Source organism: Rhyacophila brunnea, unplaced genomic scaffold, assembly GCF_057557595.1.
Source record: "Rhyacophila brunnea isolate RB1 unplaced genomic scaffold, BYU_Rbru_1.0 scaffold_11, whole genome shotgun sequence".
Lineage (NCBI taxonomy): Eukaryota > Metazoa > Arthropoda > Insecta > Trichoptera > Rhyacophilidae > Rhyacophila > Rhyacophila brunnea.
This window is the reverse complement of record NW_028232763.1, coordinates 34,302,617-34,324,633: the sequence shown is the minus strand read 5'-3', so window position 1 is coordinate 34,324,633 and position 22,017 is coordinate 34,302,617. Positions and strand designations below refer to the sequence as shown.

The 22,017-nt window shown below is 33.8% G+C and overlaps 2 protein-coding genes across 2 annotated transcripts; one reads left to right on the top strand and one right to left on the bottom strand.

The window, feature by feature from the left end:
• The first annotated feature begins 7,211 nt into the window (after nt 1–7,211).
• On the top strand, nt 7,212–12,030 carry Pih1D1 (PIH1 domain containing 1). Its single transcript, XM_085960345.1, has 5 exons — nt 7,212–7,384; nt 7,521–7,599; nt 8,546–9,165; nt 10,447–10,590; nt 11,700–12,030. The coding sequence occupies exons 1-5, from the start codon at nt 7,307–7,309 to the stop codon at nt 11,736–11,738; spliced, it is 960 nt and encodes a 319-aa protein (XP_085816471.1). The 5' UTR covers nt 7,212–7,306; the 3' UTR covers nt 11,739–12,030.
• Nucleotides 12,031–17,346: 5,316 nt separating this feature from the next.
• On the bottom strand, nt 17,347–21,901 carry spict (magnesium transporter spict). The gene is made up of 3 exons (XM_085960344.1): nt 21,427–21,901; nt 18,717–18,859; nt 17,347–18,054 (listed from the first exon to the last, which is right to left on the bottom strand). The coding sequence occupies exons 1-3, from the start codon at nt 21,623–21,625 to the stop codon at nt 17,347–17,349; spliced, it is 1,050 nt and encodes a 349-aa protein (XP_085816470.1). The 5' UTR covers nt 21,626–21,901.
• Nucleotides 21,902–22,017: the final 116 nt, after the last annotated feature.

Below are 22,017 nucleotides of genomic sequence, written 5' to 3'. Positions count from 1 at the left end.
TCACTTCATGTCAAGCTTTTTACTAAATAAAATTATATTCAAATGTCACTTAAATGAAATTTAAAGGAGCTATGCCACGAAGCGAACAAAAAAAGGTTGATTTTTACGATATTTTTTATTTTAGTCAAAACAAAGCTACAGAAACAATAAAATACATACATTATATTTGAAATATATTGTACAAATAAGACTAAATAAGACTAACTTTAAAATATAATTGTAAATACATATGTAATGTATTTATTTATGAACTTGAATAAAAGTTTAGAGTGATTTCCAAAGTTTTTTCCAATTCTCGTCTGATACATCATCTCGATTCCTTTTCTTAGTGTTAGAGTCTAAGGCCGAATGTCTTCCTTTAAATAACCACCTATCAACATATCGAAATACATATCATATCATAATATCGGATCGAAAAGTGTCAAGGGTGGTCCCACGAGTTTGATGAACAAGAGTGCCGAAACTGTTTTAGTGTTTAACGAAGCTCTTGTTGGGGTAATAATAAGATTCATTTGCGAAAACCCCCGTTCACATTCACTTGAAGAAATGGGAATAGAATTCAGAGCATATACCAAACGCAAGAGTTTTTCAGAATATGTCTTTTCGAGAATGTATTCGCGAAATCCACGAATCATTTCTCGTTCATCTAGTTGTAGCCTGATCGAAATGTTTCTAATTTCCATCTCTCACATTGCGATTTTGTAGGTCCAAACTAAGTTCCGACAATTCTTGGAGAGCGTCGCACATCAATGCTAGATCCAATAAAAATGCTGTTGATGTTATTTTGTTCTTTAAGCCACTGTAAGTACACTTGTCATTTTTATCTCTTGTAGGGTCATTCATCGCTTCTTCAAAATGACGCACAAGGGATTCATAATTATTCCACACAGCCGAAACTGAACGAAAACTAGATGCCACCCATCGGGTACTTAAAACTCTTCCGATTTTCAGTACCTCAACGCCTAGTGATTCTGCACATAAATGCAACTCTCTATTATTTTTCGGCGACGCGTGGTATAAAACATAAAGTTTATCAATAAATGATTTGAATCTATTGATCCCTGAAATTTTTTTTACAACATCACTTACTGATAATTCTAATCTGTGATTAGTACAATGCCAAACTATAATTGAAGGAATTTTTTCTGTCAGCAATTTTTTCACTCCATTTTTAGAACCTAACATCACAGCAGCGCCGTCGCATGCAACCGAAACTAAATATTTTTTTAAATATTCTTCTGTCATCCCATATAAATCAAGAGATTGGAGTAATGATTCAAATATTCCTTTTGCCGTTACGTCTTTAAGTTCAATCAAATCCAAAAACAAATTAATTGGTGAATTCATTCCAACACTTTCGACACAGCATCGAACATACACAATGAGGGTGGTTTTTTGGCTTATGGTGGTAGACTCATCAATTATCAAAGAAATTATATTTTTCGATTGAACAATTTCTTTGAAAACATTTTTTCTCATTTCATCACATATATGATTTACAATGTTAACACATGCGTTAGTGGAATGGAGAATATGACCCATTTCGATCCCATTTAGTTCTTGGAGATTAATTTCACTTTCAAACATATTGAATGATTGATTTTCCTTAGCTACTTTATATGCAGTTCGAAAAATGTTTGCTGTTATTACTTTTTCGCGAGATAACGATTTTAAAAAAGTATTTTCAATCTGCTTTTTTTTGGCTTCAGAAATGATTTTTAACGCTGCTTTGTGTGCAATAGATCCTCTGTGATCGAAAATTTTTTTTCGAAGTGACCCCAATTGTAGCTTCCTCTCTTTCCCAGAATACGTGATTTCATTATTGGCCCATTCTTTGGATATTTTCATTCCCATTGTCGTTTCAGTTCCAAGAGTTCCAACGTTTCTGCAAATTGTGCAGCCAAGTTTCATTTTGTGTACGTTCAACCATTCGTTTTTTGAGCAAAAATCGTTTTTTTGATCTAATGACCAGCAGTCTGGCCAATCGTTTTGAGTTCGACCTTGATCCCCGAGATCAGCTAGAGATGATTCAGGAACATCTACATGTACCGATATTTCCATATCTTCTGTCATCGTTTCTGTTTTGAGCTTTTTATTTGCGGAATCGGCGCCGCTGCCGGTGGTTGAGAAGTAACAGGAAATTTTTTTCATATTTAAACTTGGGGTTGCACTAAATAATATATAAAATAGTTGCACAACATGTAATCGTAACACAAACTGACTAAACAAACGTAAATAACAATATACGCAGATGCTGCCATGCGATAAACGTCAAACTGTCAAAATCATAATACGCAGCATACGTATGAAGCTAGTTACATACGCATGTTTGCTATTTAAACTATACGGTTACTTCACTAACACTAACACGCCAACATTCAAAATGGCTTCCACCTGTACCTTATTTTATCATTTTAACGAATTATTATTGTAATTACTTAAGCGCAAATATTTTTTCGTTTAATTGATTTTGAAATAAAACCGTGAAAAAAGGTGCCGGAACGCCGTTCCACCGCGTTAAATGGAAAAAAAAGCCCTGGTTATACCTAAGTGTGTTTCCTGACTTACAAAATGGCTATGTATCCAATATGGCGAAGGGTTGCATGCTGCTTGGTTACCACAAGAGGAGGTCGCGTCCAGTGCTTCATAATACGATGATGAGTGCCAACAACTCAATAAAGCAACTGGATTTATTTAAATATCATTAAAAATAAACGGAATCACTTTAACTCTGGGGTTCCGCGGAAGCCATTTGAGGAACACCACTATCGAAAATCACATTGCCATTAACCTTAGCGATAGGTAGGGAGGCCCGCCAACATCCTGGCTTGAGGGCCCGGTTCAGGATGTGGGGGGCGGCGGCCATGGTCGTGGGTATCTACCAAAGAATAGAATTGAATTGATCGTGTGTATTAATTACGCGTATAAAAGTAGGTGCATATTATCTTCTCTGGATTTATTTATTTGGACATAGCTAATTTGTCGAAAGAAAATAAAACAATAACTAGGTAGGTATAATATGTAATTATTATTTGCAGGTATTTAGCATGTAGGTAGGTACATTGTATAACGATGTATCTGCCTTGTTGAATAAATTGTTTGACACAATAGAACAGGTTATAGAATTTCCAATTAGTAATCAAGGTAACAAGCCTGTGAAATGATACGCAAAGGTACCAAATCGAAATTTAATCAATTTGAGTTGATTTGAATAATAATATGATAATATCGTAATGTGGTCATAAGTTTATAAAAATAAAAGAACGGGCAAATTCTTAAAATTGCAGTTGCCAGAAGCTTCGATATGCAGCGCTCGTCAACCATATTAATCATAGATAGTATGTATTGATAAAGCAATTCACCATTTTACGCGATTGTGATTGGTAAATGAAATCAATTTCCAGGGATTGAAATGTACCGGAGCACAACCTCCCCTCATAACATTCTCGAGACTATCGTGGAAAAATTGGATTTGGGCCGCGAATTATTAGGACAATGATTAAATTTTGATATTATACTATCTTCTACAATTAATTGATATTGATTTTATCAAATATGAAGTCTGAGAATAATAACTACGAAATGCACAACTGTACACATATTGTGGCCATCAACGAGTTCTGTGAGAACAAGCTGTGTTACCACAAATCCGTGATATAGAAGTCTTCTCAATCTATCATTTAATTATTTTCATATGCATTTTTCCACAGGTCGTCAGCGAATCGGTTAGTGCTTACTCAGTGAGAAACGCCGACGGCGAAAAATATTATTGTCTATCACATGCAATTTCACACGAATCTAATTACCAATTGCAAATAAGAACTTTTACCTCAGTAATATTATTAATATATTTATTACTTATGTTAAAATGCATTTCTCACCAAAGGCATGGGATACTCAGTGAAAGCATTATTCAATCGTGAGGAGTTCATAAATACGCAATCACGATTGAATGAAGATCTCACTCCGCTTGTCATTTGTATTGTATAAATATCTCGTTATTATTATTGTATTGTGTCGCTCCTGTACACTGTACCTATCCATGTAATCTGTACATGTCAATCCGCTAAATAAACACGCAACCGCTCTCAACAACCAATCATCAGTTCTTCACTCATCTCCTCATCACTCCAGGGAACTCACAAATAATTGGAACTGAAATACCTAACGGGTAAGGAGAAGCAGGCAACCGATCTCGAGTAAGGAAGAATACGCGATAAATTTAAGCACGTGTCAAGAATACGTCATACGTCGAATACTGGCAACTGATATCGGTTTATGCATTGACACTCTTTTAATATTGGTGTAGGTATTACACACACTATTGCACATCTATAATGCGTAGACCATTTTCGTAGGACACTCACACATTCAAAACCCTACGTCAAAATATACTGTATTTTTTGTATATATATAGTCTATCGGAATTATATTTATTATCTGTTCTGTGATCCGCTCATATCCAAACACATACGCATAATTATTTACATTTGTTTTTTTCGATAAAACAATACTAGATACCTTTTCTGGTTCGCGACATATTATTATGAAAAATTGTCAATCAAATGTCTATTTTTGTGTTCAAAGAAACTCCAGTTCAGCGCCCGGAGCGTCTCCTCGGCTCGCCCATCCATCAGCTCGTTTCGCCGTTGTCTTCTTGACGCTCCGGGCGGTCGTCCGTCATGTGCCAAATATTGACAATGTATTAATAATTGTGTAAAAGCAAGAGGTGCGTACTTGATTTTACACGTTTACTTATCTCTTCTTCGTATCTACTGTCATAATAATTGTTATCATAATAATTTTGTTCTGCTTTTTTTGATTCAACTGGATAGAACATCTCTATCATCGAATGTTGCGCCTTATTAGTTGTAAATATATTGTAATAACTCGTAATATATTTTATAATAATATTAGACACATAGGTAGGTGCATAATAATGCAGATATCACAAGAGGCGTATCAGGGGCGTAGCAAACTGTTTTAGAGCCCGAGATAGTAACAAAACATTCGCTGGTCAGTAATAATTTATTGTAAACATCTACATATTAAACATACATCATTTTGAAAACACTCATGAGAAAATATAGCCAATAGAAAAAAATCTTTTTTGAAAAAAGTAAGACACCCGGTAGGAATCGAACCTGCGTCTCTTGGGTATCGCGGCATGTGCATGACCACTATGGCCTTTGTATTGGTATTGACCTTTTTAATACCTGCTCATAAGCGCTCTCCAAATTGAGTTACGGTAGGCGATCGGTTTTTGTATAGTGTTTTCAAAATTATGTGGGTTCAATAATGAGAATGGTACATTCTAAAAATCTTGTGAATTATTATTCGTTGAATAAAAGAAGTAGTTAATCTACATAATATTAGGTATTATATTTGACCCTTGGTCCCTCTCCACCGCCCTTTCCAGCCGGCGCGATCCTCGAGACACCTCTTCATCATGGACCTTTGCCAAGCCAGGATTTTTGGCGGGCTTCTACCAATTTTTAAAGACAGTGTGATGTTCTAGGTAGGTACATTTAAATATAAGTACCTACCCTATGAATAATAAAATAGCGCCATTACTATTTACAACGAAAACTAGTTTCTAACACCTCACGATAAAGAGTATTCGTATATTTTGAATTAATTTAGTTTATATTATTATTTATGTATATTGCATAACTTTGATCTAGGGCCCCTTGTTCGGCTAAGCCCCAATGCTTTGAATATTCTTGCAATGAGGTAGCTACGCCACTCAGGCGCGCACACCAGTGGGGAGGATTCGGGTACAGATCTCTCTAGGATAAAATAATACAAAGTATTTAGGGTAAAGGAATATTACTTCTTCCGCAGGATCTCATGGCTGGGATCGTGACCGAATGATTTCGGTGTCGAACAGTCTTCTGAACGGGTTGACCTCTCTCCTCATTGGCATTCTACGATACGCAAGGCTATACGGCTGACACAGTCAAGTGAATCCTAATAATTATGACCGTTAGGCCACTTGCATTGTATAACCACTTGTAAATGCGACACGTCGCAATAACTCGTAGTAGGTGAGTACCTGTAGTTATACCTAATTGCAGGCCAGGTGTTCCAAAAGCGGAGTGTAAGGAATGTACCTGGAAAAGTGCGAGGTTCCACGGTTAAAGCGATTAGAAGCTATGTATAATAAAGTAGTAGGCGGGGTTAATTCCGAAGTAAGAAGCACATACATGCTATATTTTGTTAACCCGCCCTCTCCTGACGTATTAAAAACTTGTTTTGAAAAAGATTTTGTTTCGAAATGGACCTCCCAAACCATTTTCTGTATGCGCGTCTAACGCCACTGCACCAGACATGCACACTTTTAAAATTAAAAACAATAGGTAGGTACATAGACAGCAGTGTTGCCATATTTTTCTATGCTGATTATAGTACAAAGGCGTAAAAATTATAGTATTTCTAAAAAATATATAGTACAGGAACATTTTCCGTCTTAAATCCTTTAAAATTATAGTATTTTGGTATATTTGGTGTAAAATTATAGTATTTTACATTTTTCGCGAAATCAAAATTATAGTATTGTACTATAATTATTATAGTACGGTTGGCATCACTGATAGACAGTGTCTATTTTTTGGTAGGTTGTTGTTTGCGTAAAATGTTATTAGGTACATAGGTAGGTAGGTACTTACTAGGCAGGTACTACCTACTTGCTCTGTTAATAAAAATGTGGATAAATAAAGTTAATTGTAAACACCTATCTACTAATTCAATAATGTTTTAGTTTCTTTGTTTTGTGAAAGATATAAATATCAAATATATTAGGCACCTACTTACATTATAATAAATTAAAAAATATAAAAATAATTACTAGGTACTCTTTGGTACCTACTCATTTTACATTCATGTTATGATCGGTAGGTAGGTAGAAGTATAAATACAGCTATATTCAATTCAAATTATTTTATTACACTGTAAAATAACTTTACTTCTTTAACCAGGTTTATTTTATTATAATACAGACGACTACGCATTCATTTATTATATTTTAAAGTGTTTATAATATGCATATTACAATAAATAAATCAAAGACGATGAAAAAATCCTTCATCAAAAATCTTTGAATTAAATCGAATTTAAAAGTATTAATTTATGCTTAAGTATTCCAGTTTTACTGGCGTTTATATTAAAAATTGATAGCCATATTACAAACATAATAATATGACGAACGTTTTAACGTCAAATTTGTGACAGTTCCACAGACTTGTTTTTGAACCGATTGTTTAGTGCACTATTTATTTATAATAAATTAATTCATCAAGGTAAAACAATGTCGTCGAGGAACAATAGATCTGTTTTTCTCGATGTCGATCCGACTATCATAGAGAACAATGTGATGATTCAGAGGGTTAGTAATAAACATCCAACTGTCGCATTTGTATAATATTAAAACAATGCCTAATAATATGTTCTTATAAATAATACAGTCACATATTTATTACCATATTGCAAGTTACAAAACATCTTTTAAATGTATGTTCTAGGGAAGTAAATTGGAGGAAGACATGAAAAAATATTTGACCCGAGGTAATCCTGGAGCCAAACTTGTCAAACCTAACCCTGGTATGTCTTTCAAACCTTATGAATTTATAAGTCAATATACCTAAGTATTATTAGGTATCCTAGTGCTACTCTCTAACATGTCTGCGCAGATGTTGCTTGGATTTCACTAAAAATGGACGACGTCGAAGTTACCGCAGTCTGTTTTGTGCGTATGTACAGACAGTGTTTGGGGGGGGTTCATTCTCCGCCTACAACTTGTAGCATCTCGTCCCTTCAATACAGCACTTTCCTTGTGTGCGTACCTGTATAGACTAGTGTACATGCATGAGAGTAGTGGTGCACTTGATCTCGAGCATCGTGCTCTTTGACTCGGGCATAGAAAGTTTCATAGTAGAGTTTCGGCAATGCAAACGTGCCTACTATACTCTCGCACTCGAGTCAGTTTAAAAACAATGAAATATGCTTAATACCTTCGACTTATGGGTATTTGATGGAATTTGAATTAAATAATTTTCGTATTTCGGCATCTTCAGGCATCATGAACATTGACAGAGAATACAGTTAATTATCGTACATATAAAAAAAATGTGAAACCTTAGTACTAAGTAAAAAAAGCAAGTATAAAAACTAGTGTTGGAAATTTGAAGTGTTACTGTAATAGATACATCAGATATTAAGAAGTATGGATAAATAATTAATCATTATTGTATGTATTGTTTTTTATTTTAATAAAATTAATACTTAATGTTTTTCCGCCAAGAATAATAAAATTGACAGTTAACACTGTTAAAATGATCCATTTCAAATGATATGTACCTATCAAAGGGTATGTTTAGATCTGAAAGCTGTTACTGCCACATGTATCAGACACTTTATAGTAAGGGTGTACCCTGTTGCCCCGCTTAACCAATGCCGAAGATTGCCAAATGCCAAACATTACCGCTGTGTCACAACTAAATAGTTTCGTTCCACTTAATTATTAAATAATATATATTTTGATTTAAAGGATTTTGTATCAAAGCTCGCTTGAGAGATGAAGACAAAAAAGTGTTCATAAACATTTGTCAGACTGATTCAATACCTGCTCCGAAAGATTTAACGGAAGAGGAGCTCGTCGAGATATTAAGCTCTGATGAACCGTCCAGCTACCGAGTGCCGATGAGTATTGGAGAGCCTCGAACTGAAACTGATAATTCCAATCAGCCAGCCACGGTATACGACATTGCCATCAGTACAGAATTCTTCAACCGTGTCAAAAACAGCACCGTCTTTCATTCATTTTTCATGTCCGTTGTATTTGAGGGCTTACAAGACAAGTATCAGTTCGAAATGGATATGGACAACATCATCATACTCAAGAATCGTAAGTCAGTGGGCACTCTTCAAACGCACAGGATTCAGTTGAAAGACGTGCAGCACTGCAAAGATAAGTCGTTTGCTCCGATTATTGAAGAGATGAAGTCGAATCCCGCAAACATTAAAGAGCCCAGCCGGAGAACTTCTAAAAAACAGACGCTCGCTGCAAAGAAGCGGGATAATATGACTGAAATGGAGTATCAGATCGTTCGCGTACCCAAAACAGGGAAAATCGAATACATGGTCGGAGAATTTAAATTAGACCGCACGGTTAGTTGTTTCAGATATTTTATTTATTTAAAAGCAGTCGTAGTGTTGCTCAATAGTCCAACTTTTATTTTATTGTTGACCATTTAACAAACACATTTTACCTATTAATTTCTAAACATGGCACCGTAGATGTAAATAAACAGATGCAGTGTTTATATACGAAACACTGAGAACATTGGAACATATTCTATTTTTTTATAACGGTCGATTCATCACGCTCAATGACATATTAAATGGACAACTCACTTCATATCGGCGTGCACGAGAAATTGTACATGAAAGTCATTCACAGATGTATAGGTAGACGTCACGTGACCATAGACGTATCCATTTCCATTATGCGATACAAGCTTCGAGAATTTATAGTAATATAACCTTTATTGTAATGGCGTATTAGTGTCATTGCGTTAGAAACAGATTCTCGTTACTTATGACTTCTTGGAGATTAGACGCAAGTGAGCCCAGCGCATCACAGGCAGACGTCCAATGGTTTCTGTCATTCAATTGCATTGAATAAACATTCATCAATATCTTAAAATGGCATTTTATCAATAATAAATAATATTAACACATGAAAAGTGATATCCCATCTTTCTTGGAGTGTTTAGTAGATTTTTTTTTACAATTTTAACTAGGCACATTGGCATTTTGTAACACAATAATAACGGCGGAGTCGAAACCTGACAGTCGGAAATTTTGTATGGGCAGACCCAGCGGTGTCGCCAGACCGCTTGCAAGCAGAATGTTCATTTGAGCGTAGGATACCGATATTAAAATATGAATTTCGCCATCCGGCAGACCCGACACAAAGTGAGTGTCATTTTATTTTCCAGATGCTTCGTCCATATTAATGTCATTGATCACGCTTCTATGCCAGTCAATGCAAATACTAAAACATGTCTTGTTTTCAGTCGATCCATGCTTGACCTATTTTTTCATGTTTAATTCATTTAGATGCGAGAACATAATACTTTCTAATTATAGGGTGACGATATCCTGGTTATTAGAAAAGAGCTTAGTTTAAAAGAATTCATACAATACATAATATGAAAAACCTGGACATTTTTTAAAAATTACATTTTAATAAGTAGGGTTTTTCAGGCCCCCTCAAGTGTAAATCGTAAATACGGTCCTGGGGTTCTGTTATTCAGAGAGAGTATACAGATGGCAAATGACTTTAGTTAGGTAGCAGTGTTATAGTTTTATCGATGGTCATACTTAATGTTTTGATAAATTAGAATTCTTTCACTGTTTCTTAATATATAAAATATTTTTTTTCAGCTGTCGCCAAGGGATGTTATATTAGATGTGGGAGAAGATAGACTCATTGTGGAAACTCGGAAGACTAATCAAATGGTAGACATCTATCTGCCATATATCATAAAGCAAACCACGGCAAAAGCTGTTCTCAATCGCAACAATTCAGTAAGTTTATGATGTTGATATACTTCACTCGCAAAAAGATCCACTAACGTGAATGTAGAATGTGTGGTCTTGGGTTAGCAAGATTTTCGATATCTCAAATAACGATTTCTGGTATACAAAATTTAACTAACCATAGTTTTTTATCATTATTTCTGTGCTGGAATGAATATCGATTCAAATGGTCTCTCTTTCGAGTGTATCTTGTATAGCTATATTTTTGTAATTTTACTATTATATTTCCGTTAAAATAGATGAATACAGTGCAACATAGAGCTAGTCTCCAGCCTGTAAGCTCTCAGCATGAATGAAAAATCAACAAAACCTATTAAATCTTCACACTGAACTGAATGAAAAGTGCTCTTGTCAGATCGTAATAATAATGCTATGACAATTTTATTTCGAAGTGAAACAAAAAAATAAACTTACTTACTTCACCCTATCTCGCTTCAGCATTGGAACATAAGGGAAGCACAGGGTCACTCCACGTCCTACGCCTCCTGCCATGTGAGACTTGCAGTGCATAGATTGCTTTTGTAGCACCGTTGCGGGGTGAGAGTGTCGGCCATAGCAACATCCGTAACACATTTCCAAGGCAGATGAAGCGTTTTTTTCATGACTACTTTAACCACCGAGAGTTTGCAACGTGGTCGAACCAATGCACCCCTAATATCCGGCGGAAACATTGATTTTCAAAGCTCAACAATCGAGACCTTTGAAGTTTCACAGGGGGACATGTAGCACGCATGTGTTAAACAAATAGCATTTGGTCCTCACAGAATATAGTGTTGACCTCATATATAAACTCATTATTTCGTTGTATCTAGTCACCCTAGCATTTTGAACATATTAGATTGATTAAGACGAGATATACCCAGCTAGCCGGCAACACCGAATTGAGTCCTGTTTAATTGATGCTTTCGCGCAAAATTTGTTTTTTTTTTTACGGCGTATTGAAAACCTATGTTATTAAAAATCTATACAATATATACGAAAATTTCAATATTAAATGTTATATTTTTCCTGAAATATCATAGTTGTGTGTTGTCAGCGTTCTGTTTCTTCATGGTACCCTAATGATCCTTCTTCTCATTATTGACTTTTTTTTCCAGGTACTCACTGTAACAATGGCTGCCTGTGATCCAGTTTAATCTCCAGTAAATTTAATGGATTTCTGATAAACATCTTGATATTATTTAATCCATGGATATTGTAATACTGTATGTCTAATTATTCTGATATTATTTAGGTAACACATTGAATAATTAATGTTGTCTATGTCTAAACAAAATGAAGTATATGTGTGAACTCATGATTAGCATTGTCGAGGAAACTCGGGAAATATTTTCATTAATCACTTTGAAATGATAATTATTATTAATGTCATAGCATTTTAAATGTCTGATAACAATGGATTAAAATAAAACAAATTTAAAAAGTTGAAAATATATTTTATTAATAACGTTCCTACCACTTCTTACAATGAATTTATTTAAATAAATCAGCTACCCATGTACCTGAATGAGTATTATTATATAAATAAGATTAATAATTTATTAAATTATATTGGACAGATACATTTAAATAATTTATTACGTAACTAGTATGCATCTTATAGTTAAAATTGCACGTCAACTTATTATACAGATTGAATTTTAAAGGGATGCTGGCAAGACATTGCAGAAATTAATGTTTATACTCGATCCAATTTACGATAGCAGTTAGCTGAAATAAACATGCTGTCCTGCTTTGACATTTTATCCCACTCAACAGAATTTAGCATAGTAACAAATGTTATCTAAAATCAACATTGGTCAGTATGATCTAACGTTTTACAAGTGTCAGTCGTATTTTGATTTTAACAGCATACGATGGAGACTGTAATGATCATAATACTCATTGATTTTAGTGGGGTTCTGTTACCAAGTTCTTCAAGATTGTAGTTATATAAGAAAGGTGAGTTATTGATGTTACATACATCAATGATACATGGATACGCAAGATAGACAATGTTACATGCGTCAAAAGACAGGGGCAGCATGCCAGGGATGGAGAATCTATGGCACGCAGACTATTATTGTGTGACAGTACCAGATATGTCTAATTTAATAAAATTAGCTAACCGTTATTTTGATCATATTTGGGTAAAGATGACTGAATAACTATTTTTATCGCCTTCGTAATGGTTAGACTGAAACGAGTGTAGGATTCTCTTATAGACCGCATCTTGCAATTATCTTTAATAAGTCTTCAATTATAAATTGCTAATAAATAAATTGACATCAGACAAATAGCAAATTAATATCTCACTAAATTGAAGAACAAAAAATTTCCTTATTATTATGTAGTGTACCTACTAAATCTTAATTTACAATAAACCATTGTGTAAAAAACGTAAGTATTTTTTTATTTATCTGACGATTATTTTTTCAAGATTTTTCCATAAAATTTGACACACTTGTAGAAAAGTTTGCCATCTCTGGGATAGACTACAATGGAATATATTCCCTAAAGAAAATAAACATACAGATATCACAAAGAGTAAGTTATATTGCAATACATAATAATATTAAATATCAAGATACAGTAATTCTTTTTTTGATTTTGAGGTAAGGCTGGTTTATATAATTATTTTAAAGTTTCAAAATTAAATTAGATAAACTTGTCCGCTGATGTATTACCTCCACAATCTATGCCTATCGGTTTAGCACACTGAGGTCCCGATCAGTGTGTATTGTCTGTTCAAATTTCGCTATTTATCTACAAACTTTGAGAGGTTTCTTGAATACAGTATTATTGCGCAGATTGGAAACACTTTGCAAAATTAGTACTACGAGATTCTAAGTGATAATTTTTCACGAAACAAAAGAAACAATGGGTGTTTTAATCTGCCTCTATGTTTATTTTGGTTTACCGAAAATTGATACTTGAAACTTTTTATTATTAATTATGCTGGTCACTTTTTGACAAATAAATGAAGTCTTCTTAATTTTGCAAAAACGATTACTTGACCTGTAAATGCACAACACTGCCCAATTGTCATATTTAACATTTGTTCATTTTGGATATTATGCGATTTTTCACATTTCTTTTAAATACATACCGTTCATTTAGTGGTTGGCAAAGTTTATTAAATTGCATTTTTAGCCGTTAAAATTAATACTTTTGCCAATCACTAATTCTTAAAAAAAAGTACTAAAATTATTAATAATATGAATACGTGTATTATATAAGGCTCTAAGTACCAACAAGTAGTATTGCCTGTAGTTACAAAATACCGAGTCATTGCAGTAAAATTGCATGAAGCAGACCTTTTGAAAAATGTGGTTTCACAATGTGAAGCAAGCACGGCAGCTTCTATAATTTTAGGTATTAAGAACTCGCAAGTGTCAACACACCATCGTCAGCCATTTTATATTGAATGCCGTTGACCACTGCAGTGCTACTTACACCATTATAAATAAAACACGCCAACGGACTTACAACGTCGACAGGTTTAAATATTTTGCTGTATTTTTTTGACTTGCTTGAGGCACTTAGACCATAGTTGAAGTTATTGGCGTTGGTATGTAGAACATTTTTCTATAAAAATGTCAGTTTTTATTTTTTTGGTACTTAGCGCCTTAATTAATACACGTATTCATATGTATTACATAATATTATCTAAACATATTCGAAAAACTACTATCATGTTTCAATAGAATTTTTACAACTAATATTAAACATCTACAGTTAGACCACCGGTATTAGATTGTAAAAGATCTTTAGCAAAAATGTTTTATAACACATCTTTTGGAAAAGACGAGATGGCATATCAAATTGGAAAATTAGTCATGGGTCCCGGTTCGTGTCCCGGGTCTGGCAATTCAGATGTCATTTTTGAATGCGTGTTCAGGCCTAATAGGTTGAGCAAGCGACTATCATCCGTTTCTCGTAAATATAAAAATCTGTTAATACAACCACCACTCTGTGGAGACCCATATAATTTTCTTCGGATCAGAATTGTATAAAAAATAATAATTAAAGTTATGTTTAAAAAATAGGCAACAAATGTATGTTGGCTAGTACGTTTATGTTTTCAGTCTTCTATTTCTATTTTTGTAATCTGCGTGGTGATTATTACATAGCATTTCTTTCATATTTTTCATGTTCTCCAATCAATAGGATCAATTTCTTAAACAAGCTGTGAAAGTGTTGCTCTTGAATTTGAAACTGAATTTCAGTAGATGTACTGATATTCAATATTGGATTAACGGTCACATTTACATGATGTTTTTGAAGATACTTGTGAGATTATAACAAAATGTAGCACGCTTTAAAGACCAGTAATTTTCATCATGTTTCAGTGATGATTTTTATACATTTTTCTAAATCTACTGAATTATGAAAATTTCATTTGCAACACTGCAAAATACTTCACCGCTATGTTTTACCTTTATGAACGACATATTTTATAAAATATAGACTATTAAGGCTAACCTACGCCACGCGTAACGCTGTCAGTGTGTTTTGGCCCTTACACTGTAAAAGATTTTATAAAATATTTTTCATAAAAGATATTTGTCAAAGATCTTTTATAGTTAATACCGGCCTAAGACTAATCATATTCTGAATAGGAAGTCGTTGTTTGCTATCTTTATGATGTTGTGTTACAGGGCTGCCACCAATATTTTACTTTATTATTGTACCAATATAGGTAATATATCGTCGGCTTAACTAGAAAACTGCTTATCTACAGTTTAGCAAAATGTTCAGGAGAGCATAAAAACTGAATAAAATCAGTTGTAACCAATATCATGTTGTGAATTTTACATATGTTACGTAAATAATAATTTTTGTTGATTTGGCATTCAAATATTAAGAAAAATTTTAACCTGTCTCCCAAAAAACACAAAAAATGCAGATACGTATTATTCTCTTTTCCTTACCAACATAAAATTTGGAGATACGCAGTTTGCGTAACTTATTTTAAGTATGCAAATTTAGTGTGAGGATACTAATATTACCCAATTATCAACACACAATGAATGTAACAGCATGATATAACAAGCTGAAAGAAGTACCTACATAGCAAGCTTTTCTCCTACCAAGTATAATCATAGGAAAATAAGTTTGAACTATTAACTTATGGAAGAATAATATTTTATTAAAATGTTAACATATAAAATTTTTACAAAAATAGTTTCTTGCACACTCTGACATATCTATTTCTGCATTTTAAGGATAGCACAGTGGAAGTTGATCTTCTTGATGCTTTTTTCGTACTGGTTTTTCTATTTGTTGCATTAACTGTTACAAGCGTATTAACCAACACTTTCTTTTCTGCCCAAGATAACTTCCAAAAAATCATTAAACATAACTCTCCTCTCTTCTGATATCGACTGATATTTTATAACAGAGCGATCTTTCTTTGAGGAACTGCAATTAAACCTTTCTTTCAGTGTTCTTTTCTCTTTGCCGATGCCATACTTCCATTTTCCATTTATTTTCTTTTTTCCTTTGTAAGATTCACCCTTTTCTCTCTTTTTTGCGATTGCCCATTGGTTTTTATCCATCTGACCCGTTTGAGATCTTCGTTTATCAACTGTGTTATCTTCAGTTGACAGACTAGCATTAATCTGTACCTCCTTTTTTGTATGTATTCCTTCCACCTGCTCTGCAAAGACTAACACATCGTCTAGCGAATTGTTATTCGAATCCATTTGGATGTAGTTTTGAGTCTCCACTTGCTCAATCAAACAATGAGTTGTCTCTAAAATGTTTTTTGACTCCATTTGGATATAGTTTTGAGTCTCCGCTTGCGCAAACAATGAGTTGTCTTTTCTTCATAACCATTTTCCACCTGTGCTACCGAAATGCAAATTTCACCTAATTCAAGATTGTTTGAATCAATAATTGTATTTACAGTCCTTGTCTCCACTGGCTCAATTTTCTTTGTGAGACTACCATCATCATTGACGACGTAATTTTTAAGGGCATTCATAATTTTATGGGCTCTTAACGACGACATGGTTGATTTCTGTAACATAAAAATTCAATGTGTCACTAACCCCTTCCGTGAATTTTAATAAAACAAGTAAATAACCATAATAATATTTATTATCAAACTGTAAATTATTTTCTATACTTTTGTAGTGTCAGTAATTAAGTTTTAGTACAAGAAATGGGATCAACAAAAATAATAATATCATATTAATCGTATTACAAACGCCCGCAAACTGCGTATCTACTGACACACTCTTATGAGAAAAGTAGGTATCTACCACAGTGAATTTAAAGTTCATTTTAAACATGTAAACAGCACTTTTTCATATAAACTTAATATTTAATGATATTATAATGACATAACATACCTCGAATAATGTGAAGATTCGTTTAAAAACACCAAATTTGAGCAATTGAACTAGTCTGAACAGGAACGTTGCTCGCTGCTCGCCAAACTTAAAGCGAATGAAAGCAGATACGCACTTTTCTTGTCACTAATATGATGTTAGAAGTTACGCATTTTTCTAAAGCGAAGATTGTGCAAATGCCATATTTTTTTTAATTATACGTAGTTTGCAGTTCGATGACGTATAAAATTCTCTACAAAATGGCGTTCTCAACTTTTTTTCGACCAAATACGTAGATAAGCAGTTTTCTAGTTAAGCCGACGATATATTATTATGAATTTGTTTTGCTACTTAATTTATAAACCAATAAAAATCGAAGATTCAAGTACAACAGTTAGTGTTTGGACGACTTGACTTTAGATCTTTGTTATGAGTTCCTAGATGACCGAGTGCTTCCGTAAGTCACGTCTACCCTCGTTTCTAAATGAGAATCTGGCGGACTACCCGGTGATATGATTTCTCGCTTCGGCCGAAAATTAAATGAGGAATCTTTAAGGCTCACGTCGATATCCCTAAAAGCATTCAAAAGTAATATACCGACAATAATCACCAAGAATCCGCAAATATTTCCTAAAATATCGTAACTGTCCATATTTTTCCATTCTTGGAATAGGATAGCCGATGCGATGAGCACCAACGTAGTAAAGAATACGTAATAAACCGGTGTCACAATGCTCGTGTTGAATACATCTAAGGATTTATTTAAGTAATTCATTTGAATCATTATGCATACGACAGTGGCAATTAACAGTGTCCATATCACCCAATTGTTGAGTTCGTTGGCATTGCCTGAGAATGTTTCTCTGAGTGAGACACCCAAGCCTTTGCAAAAAACCACCGTTAGGCTTCCCACGGCCGAGCAGAGAAGTAAATAGACCATGACGTTCTGATTTCCGTACTTCGGACCAAAATGAAATGCTATTGCGAAGAATAGAATGAAGATGAATACGAGATAGCACAGGAAGAGGGGTTCCACAAGCTTAACTTGCAATTCTTCCAAAGTGGTTATTTCTTCCTGCTTCGGAGCGTGGATAACGATAATTGTTGACCCCACTACGCACAGGAAACAGCCCAACTGCGAAACAAAAGAAAACGACATTAACAAATTTAGTAAGAAACCACAGAGTAAATTAATAAAACAGAAATGTGAAGATAGAAGACCAAGACTTTATTCTTTATTGAACATGAAGAATGTTATATTCTTAAATTTTGCGAGTTATAAACACTTCAATTGGATAGCTATTAGTTAATTTCATCATAATTAGCTATGATGCAGGTGGCTAAATTGGTAAAGCACATTGGCCGGAATCCGATGAATGAGGCTTCCAGTCCCGATCGGCACCTATATGGATGTAGAGACCTGTTATCGCTGACTGTGTCTTGCTTAGTCCAGATAATTCTAATACAGGAACAATGTTTTACATTCATGGTAGAATGCAAAAAATTCAAAATGAAACAGCGTGCAATTGAAGAAAATAACTGAACTTGGCGGTTTCAAAGATAATTCTTGTGAAATATTTATTATGTGACTTGTTCTGCAGTTGAGGGCATATTAAACCATCAGCAGACTAATTGGTAATTTAAGTCTCCCTTTAAAATACGATATTGTATGACGAAATCAGTTGCTTATCCAAGCTTATTACTGGAATTCGAAAGAATCTACCTAAATTCCTAGCAATTATTGGCTTGCATACTAACTTGTTCAAACCAGGCTAAATGTCAAAAGTATTTATTTACCTTTCCCAAAAAGTTCAGTGACTCCTTGAGAAACTTTGATGCTAAAATTGCAGCAACCAGGACACTCAGCGCTCCGAGTGGTGTTACTAATGACGCAGGAGCGAATGCATAGGCCACGAAGTTAAGAGCTTCGCCGACACCCACTGTAAAGAAAATCAATCACGAATAAGGAAGCATTAAAGGACATATTAAAACTTTATCTGAATACACATGAATGATTGATATTAGCAATAAAGACAACATTCTGTCAAATTGAAAAGTGAAATTTCAATCGAAAGAGAACTTGAACAATGAAATGATTTTTAAGAGTATCACAATCTATTTTGTAGGTATGACTAGAGTTCGGTTTTGGGAATTTCCCGACAGGAATTATAGAGAAATTTTTGAGATTTTCCATCCCGAATCTCAAGAATTGAAATTTTTAACATTTCGGGAAATCCCGGATCTCGAGAATCTTTTCTCGGGATTTCTTTATTATCAAATATTAATTGAAAAAACGATTTTCTATATGAAAAAAGTGCACAGGAAACACAAAACGTTCAAAGTGTCGTTCAATGGTCGGGGCATTTAACACAATTAAGCCAACGTCGACTCAAAATGAGCGCAATTTTTGCAATATCAGGGAATTTTGTGTCTCAAAGGCGTAGGTACGCGATTGTCATACGCAGCGATTGATCGTTGGGTTTTTTTAAAATCCCATTTTAATAAGTAATATTTTGAATTATTTTTGTTTTTCTACATCTGTTTTGTTTGTCTTCTTACATAAATAAAAAAAAATTATATTTTTTTTGGAATTTGTCTGTTTTTACACAATTTTTTTTTTTTTTTTGATTTTAGAATTTTTACAGGTTTATTTTAAATCTCCCGATATCACGAGAATTCCTTTCTGGAAATCCCGAATCTCGAGAATTCAAAATTTCATCATTTCGGGAAATCCCGGGAATCTCGAAAATTAGATTTTCTCGGGAAATACCCAACTCTAGGTATGGCATACCTTCGATCCCAACTTTTTTTGGTTGGATGAACTATATTTCTGTAAAATTTTGGTGAATATAGTTGGGCTGCGGCATGAACTTACGAATTCCAATGGAAGTGCTAGTTATTGTTTATACTTCGAATGCAATGCGATAACATGTTCGCGATACATGAAGATTTTCGACTGCATATTTTGTTTGTACTAATTAACACATTCGCGGACAGATGTTCGCTCATACATGTTAGTGATATGACACATATTAAAATTTAAATTTTATAAATTTTCTTAAGATACGACACTATCTAATGGAAATATATTCGCACCGTGACACAAGTAGATAGGGAACATAGTGTTTTAATCCAAAATACAACTTCTATACACGTACTGTCATATCACACTTATGAAATATTAATCATTTTCTACAAACAGTAGTTTATCATATTGCATTCGTAGTATAAACAATAACTGCCACTACAATGGAAATTCGAAACTTCATGCTGTGGCCTAATAGTTACAAATATAGAGAGATTATATATATATATATATATATATTATTTCGTATTCTCTTCTTCAACTTCCAAAATGCTACAATGTTTATTGACAGGTTACGTGAAAATCTAACCAACTTCAATTCAATTAAAGTCAATTACCATGTCTCTACATATGGCCCTCAGAACAGATTTTATGTTAATGTGGTAGTTACAGTGCAAAATCTTTACGGTGATAGGCGGGGCGGCATGGAGAACTAGATCCCCTCCTCTCGCGTTTCAGTACTTTCAATACTTGCTTACTTATACTTAATACTTTCAAACCAAAAACCATAGACAACATACAACACGAGCGCCGCCGCCAGGTCACACGTTAAAGATTTCGCAGTCTAGTCATTCGCCCAACCCACATTAAATTAAATACAGATTGAAAAATCTGACACAACCCAGAGACCATTCGGAGACGAATGTTCTATTAACTCGGCTACCGTGGGTGCAATTTTATTGTTGATAGGCACGTTGTTTTAATAAACATTTTAGTCAAAGAATTTGGACTATAAATAGAAGGAGTCTTATATATTATTTCTGTTATAACATTTGAAATTACTTGGCAAACACGTGAAGCATGGTTAAGTTGGTAAATTCCAAAAATATAAACATCGCTCAGTTGCCATTCCGATTTTCTTATTCACACAATATGGTGGCTAGTTTTTATGTTCGTAATGATTACTTACTTGAGTACAGTTAAAAATGGTTTCAAACAAATTTCATAGAATTTTTCAACTAAATAATAATGCCGAAGTGTAGTATTATTACTGGCTGCTTATCTACTCATCGTGACAGGTTATCTTTTTTACGCCTTGCAAATTGGCAAATAAGTCTTAGTAGAAGTGTGAAGTTCTCTTCAAATAAGCTTGCAATGCGAAGTCACTTGTAGCTAATTTCATATGTGGACCAATGGTCTTTTTTTGCTTCAATTTCATACATTCAGGCTCTACCTCTTAGAAGGAGGTTTTCAACATCTTTCATTTTCGTCAATTACAAAAAGGAGACAAGTGGTATTTATCTGCAAGCTATTGCAAATTCTCATGGAACCATGTTTGGGGATCACTGCTTTAGATTAAGAAAGAATAGTGGTATATTTTAGGCAACTATTTAGTAAATACATACATAATATTGATATTATGTTACCATTATCGATCAGCATGTAATCTGATCATGTAAATGAATGTTTATACGTTCTTACTTATTATGAGTCCAAGCCACCAAATCCATTCTGTTAAATATCTGAAGCCACCAGCGCCTGCTCGCGCATATCCCAAATTTCCTAATCTCTTCAAGCCAATCTTTTTAATTATGAAGCTAGATCCTATGAAAACACTGGAAAATATAGCCAATGATAGTCCAATTGAAAAGGACAAGTCATAATTTTCTGCAGGCTTCATCTTAAAGTTATCGAATGTTGACCGTTTTTAATAACAAAACATATTCATCACTGAATTGTCAATTGAATTAGTGCACAACATAGGACTTTGGCATTATTTTATTTAAATGAAGTGAAGCGACACATTGTCACTAGGTGTAACGTATAAGTGTGGCAGATATGAATGACGCCTCCGTAAATTTATTCTATTTAATAAACATGTTTCTTTTACAATAAAGTATAAATAATAAAATTGACAGTATGAGACATCGAACTTCGAATTATAATTATTGTTTATGATTCGGAAAATCGGATTTGGATTTTGATCTGTCAAATTGTATAATTATTGCCAGACTGCAATAAAATGTATTTTTAAAAAATATATAAAAGAATTATTAATAAATTGCTACGTTC

What these genes read in the sequence shown, in the direction of transcription:
- Pih1D1 (XM_085960345.1), top strand. Translation starts at nt 7,307, where the DNA reads ATGTCGTCGAGGAACAATAGATCTGTTTTTCTCGATGTCGATCCGACT. An exon ending in ACAATGTGATGATTCAGAGG is followed by an intron (nt 7,385 to 7,520) that starts GTTAGTAATAAA and finishes TGTATGTTCTAG; the next exon opens with GGAAGTAAATTGGAGGAAGA. An exon ending in AATTTAAATTAGACCGCACG is followed by an intron (nt 9,166 to 10,446) that starts GTTAGTTGTTTC and finishes ATTTTTTTTCAG; the next exon opens with CTGTCGCCAAGGGATGTTAT.
- spict (XM_085960344.1), bottom strand. Translation starts at nt 21,625, where the DNA reads ATGAAGCCTGCAGAAAATTATGACTTGTCCTTTTCAATTGGACTATCA. An exon ending in GTGGCTTGGACTCATAATAA is followed by an intron (nt 18,860 to 21,426) that starts GTAAGAACGTAT and finishes TTTTCTTTACAG; the next exon opens with TGGGTGTCGGCGAAGCTCTT. An exon ending in CACTGAACTTTTTGGGAAAG is followed by an intron (nt 18,055 to 18,716) that starts GTAAATAAATAC and finishes TTTGTTTCGCAG; the next exon opens with TTGGGCTGTTTCCTGTGCGT.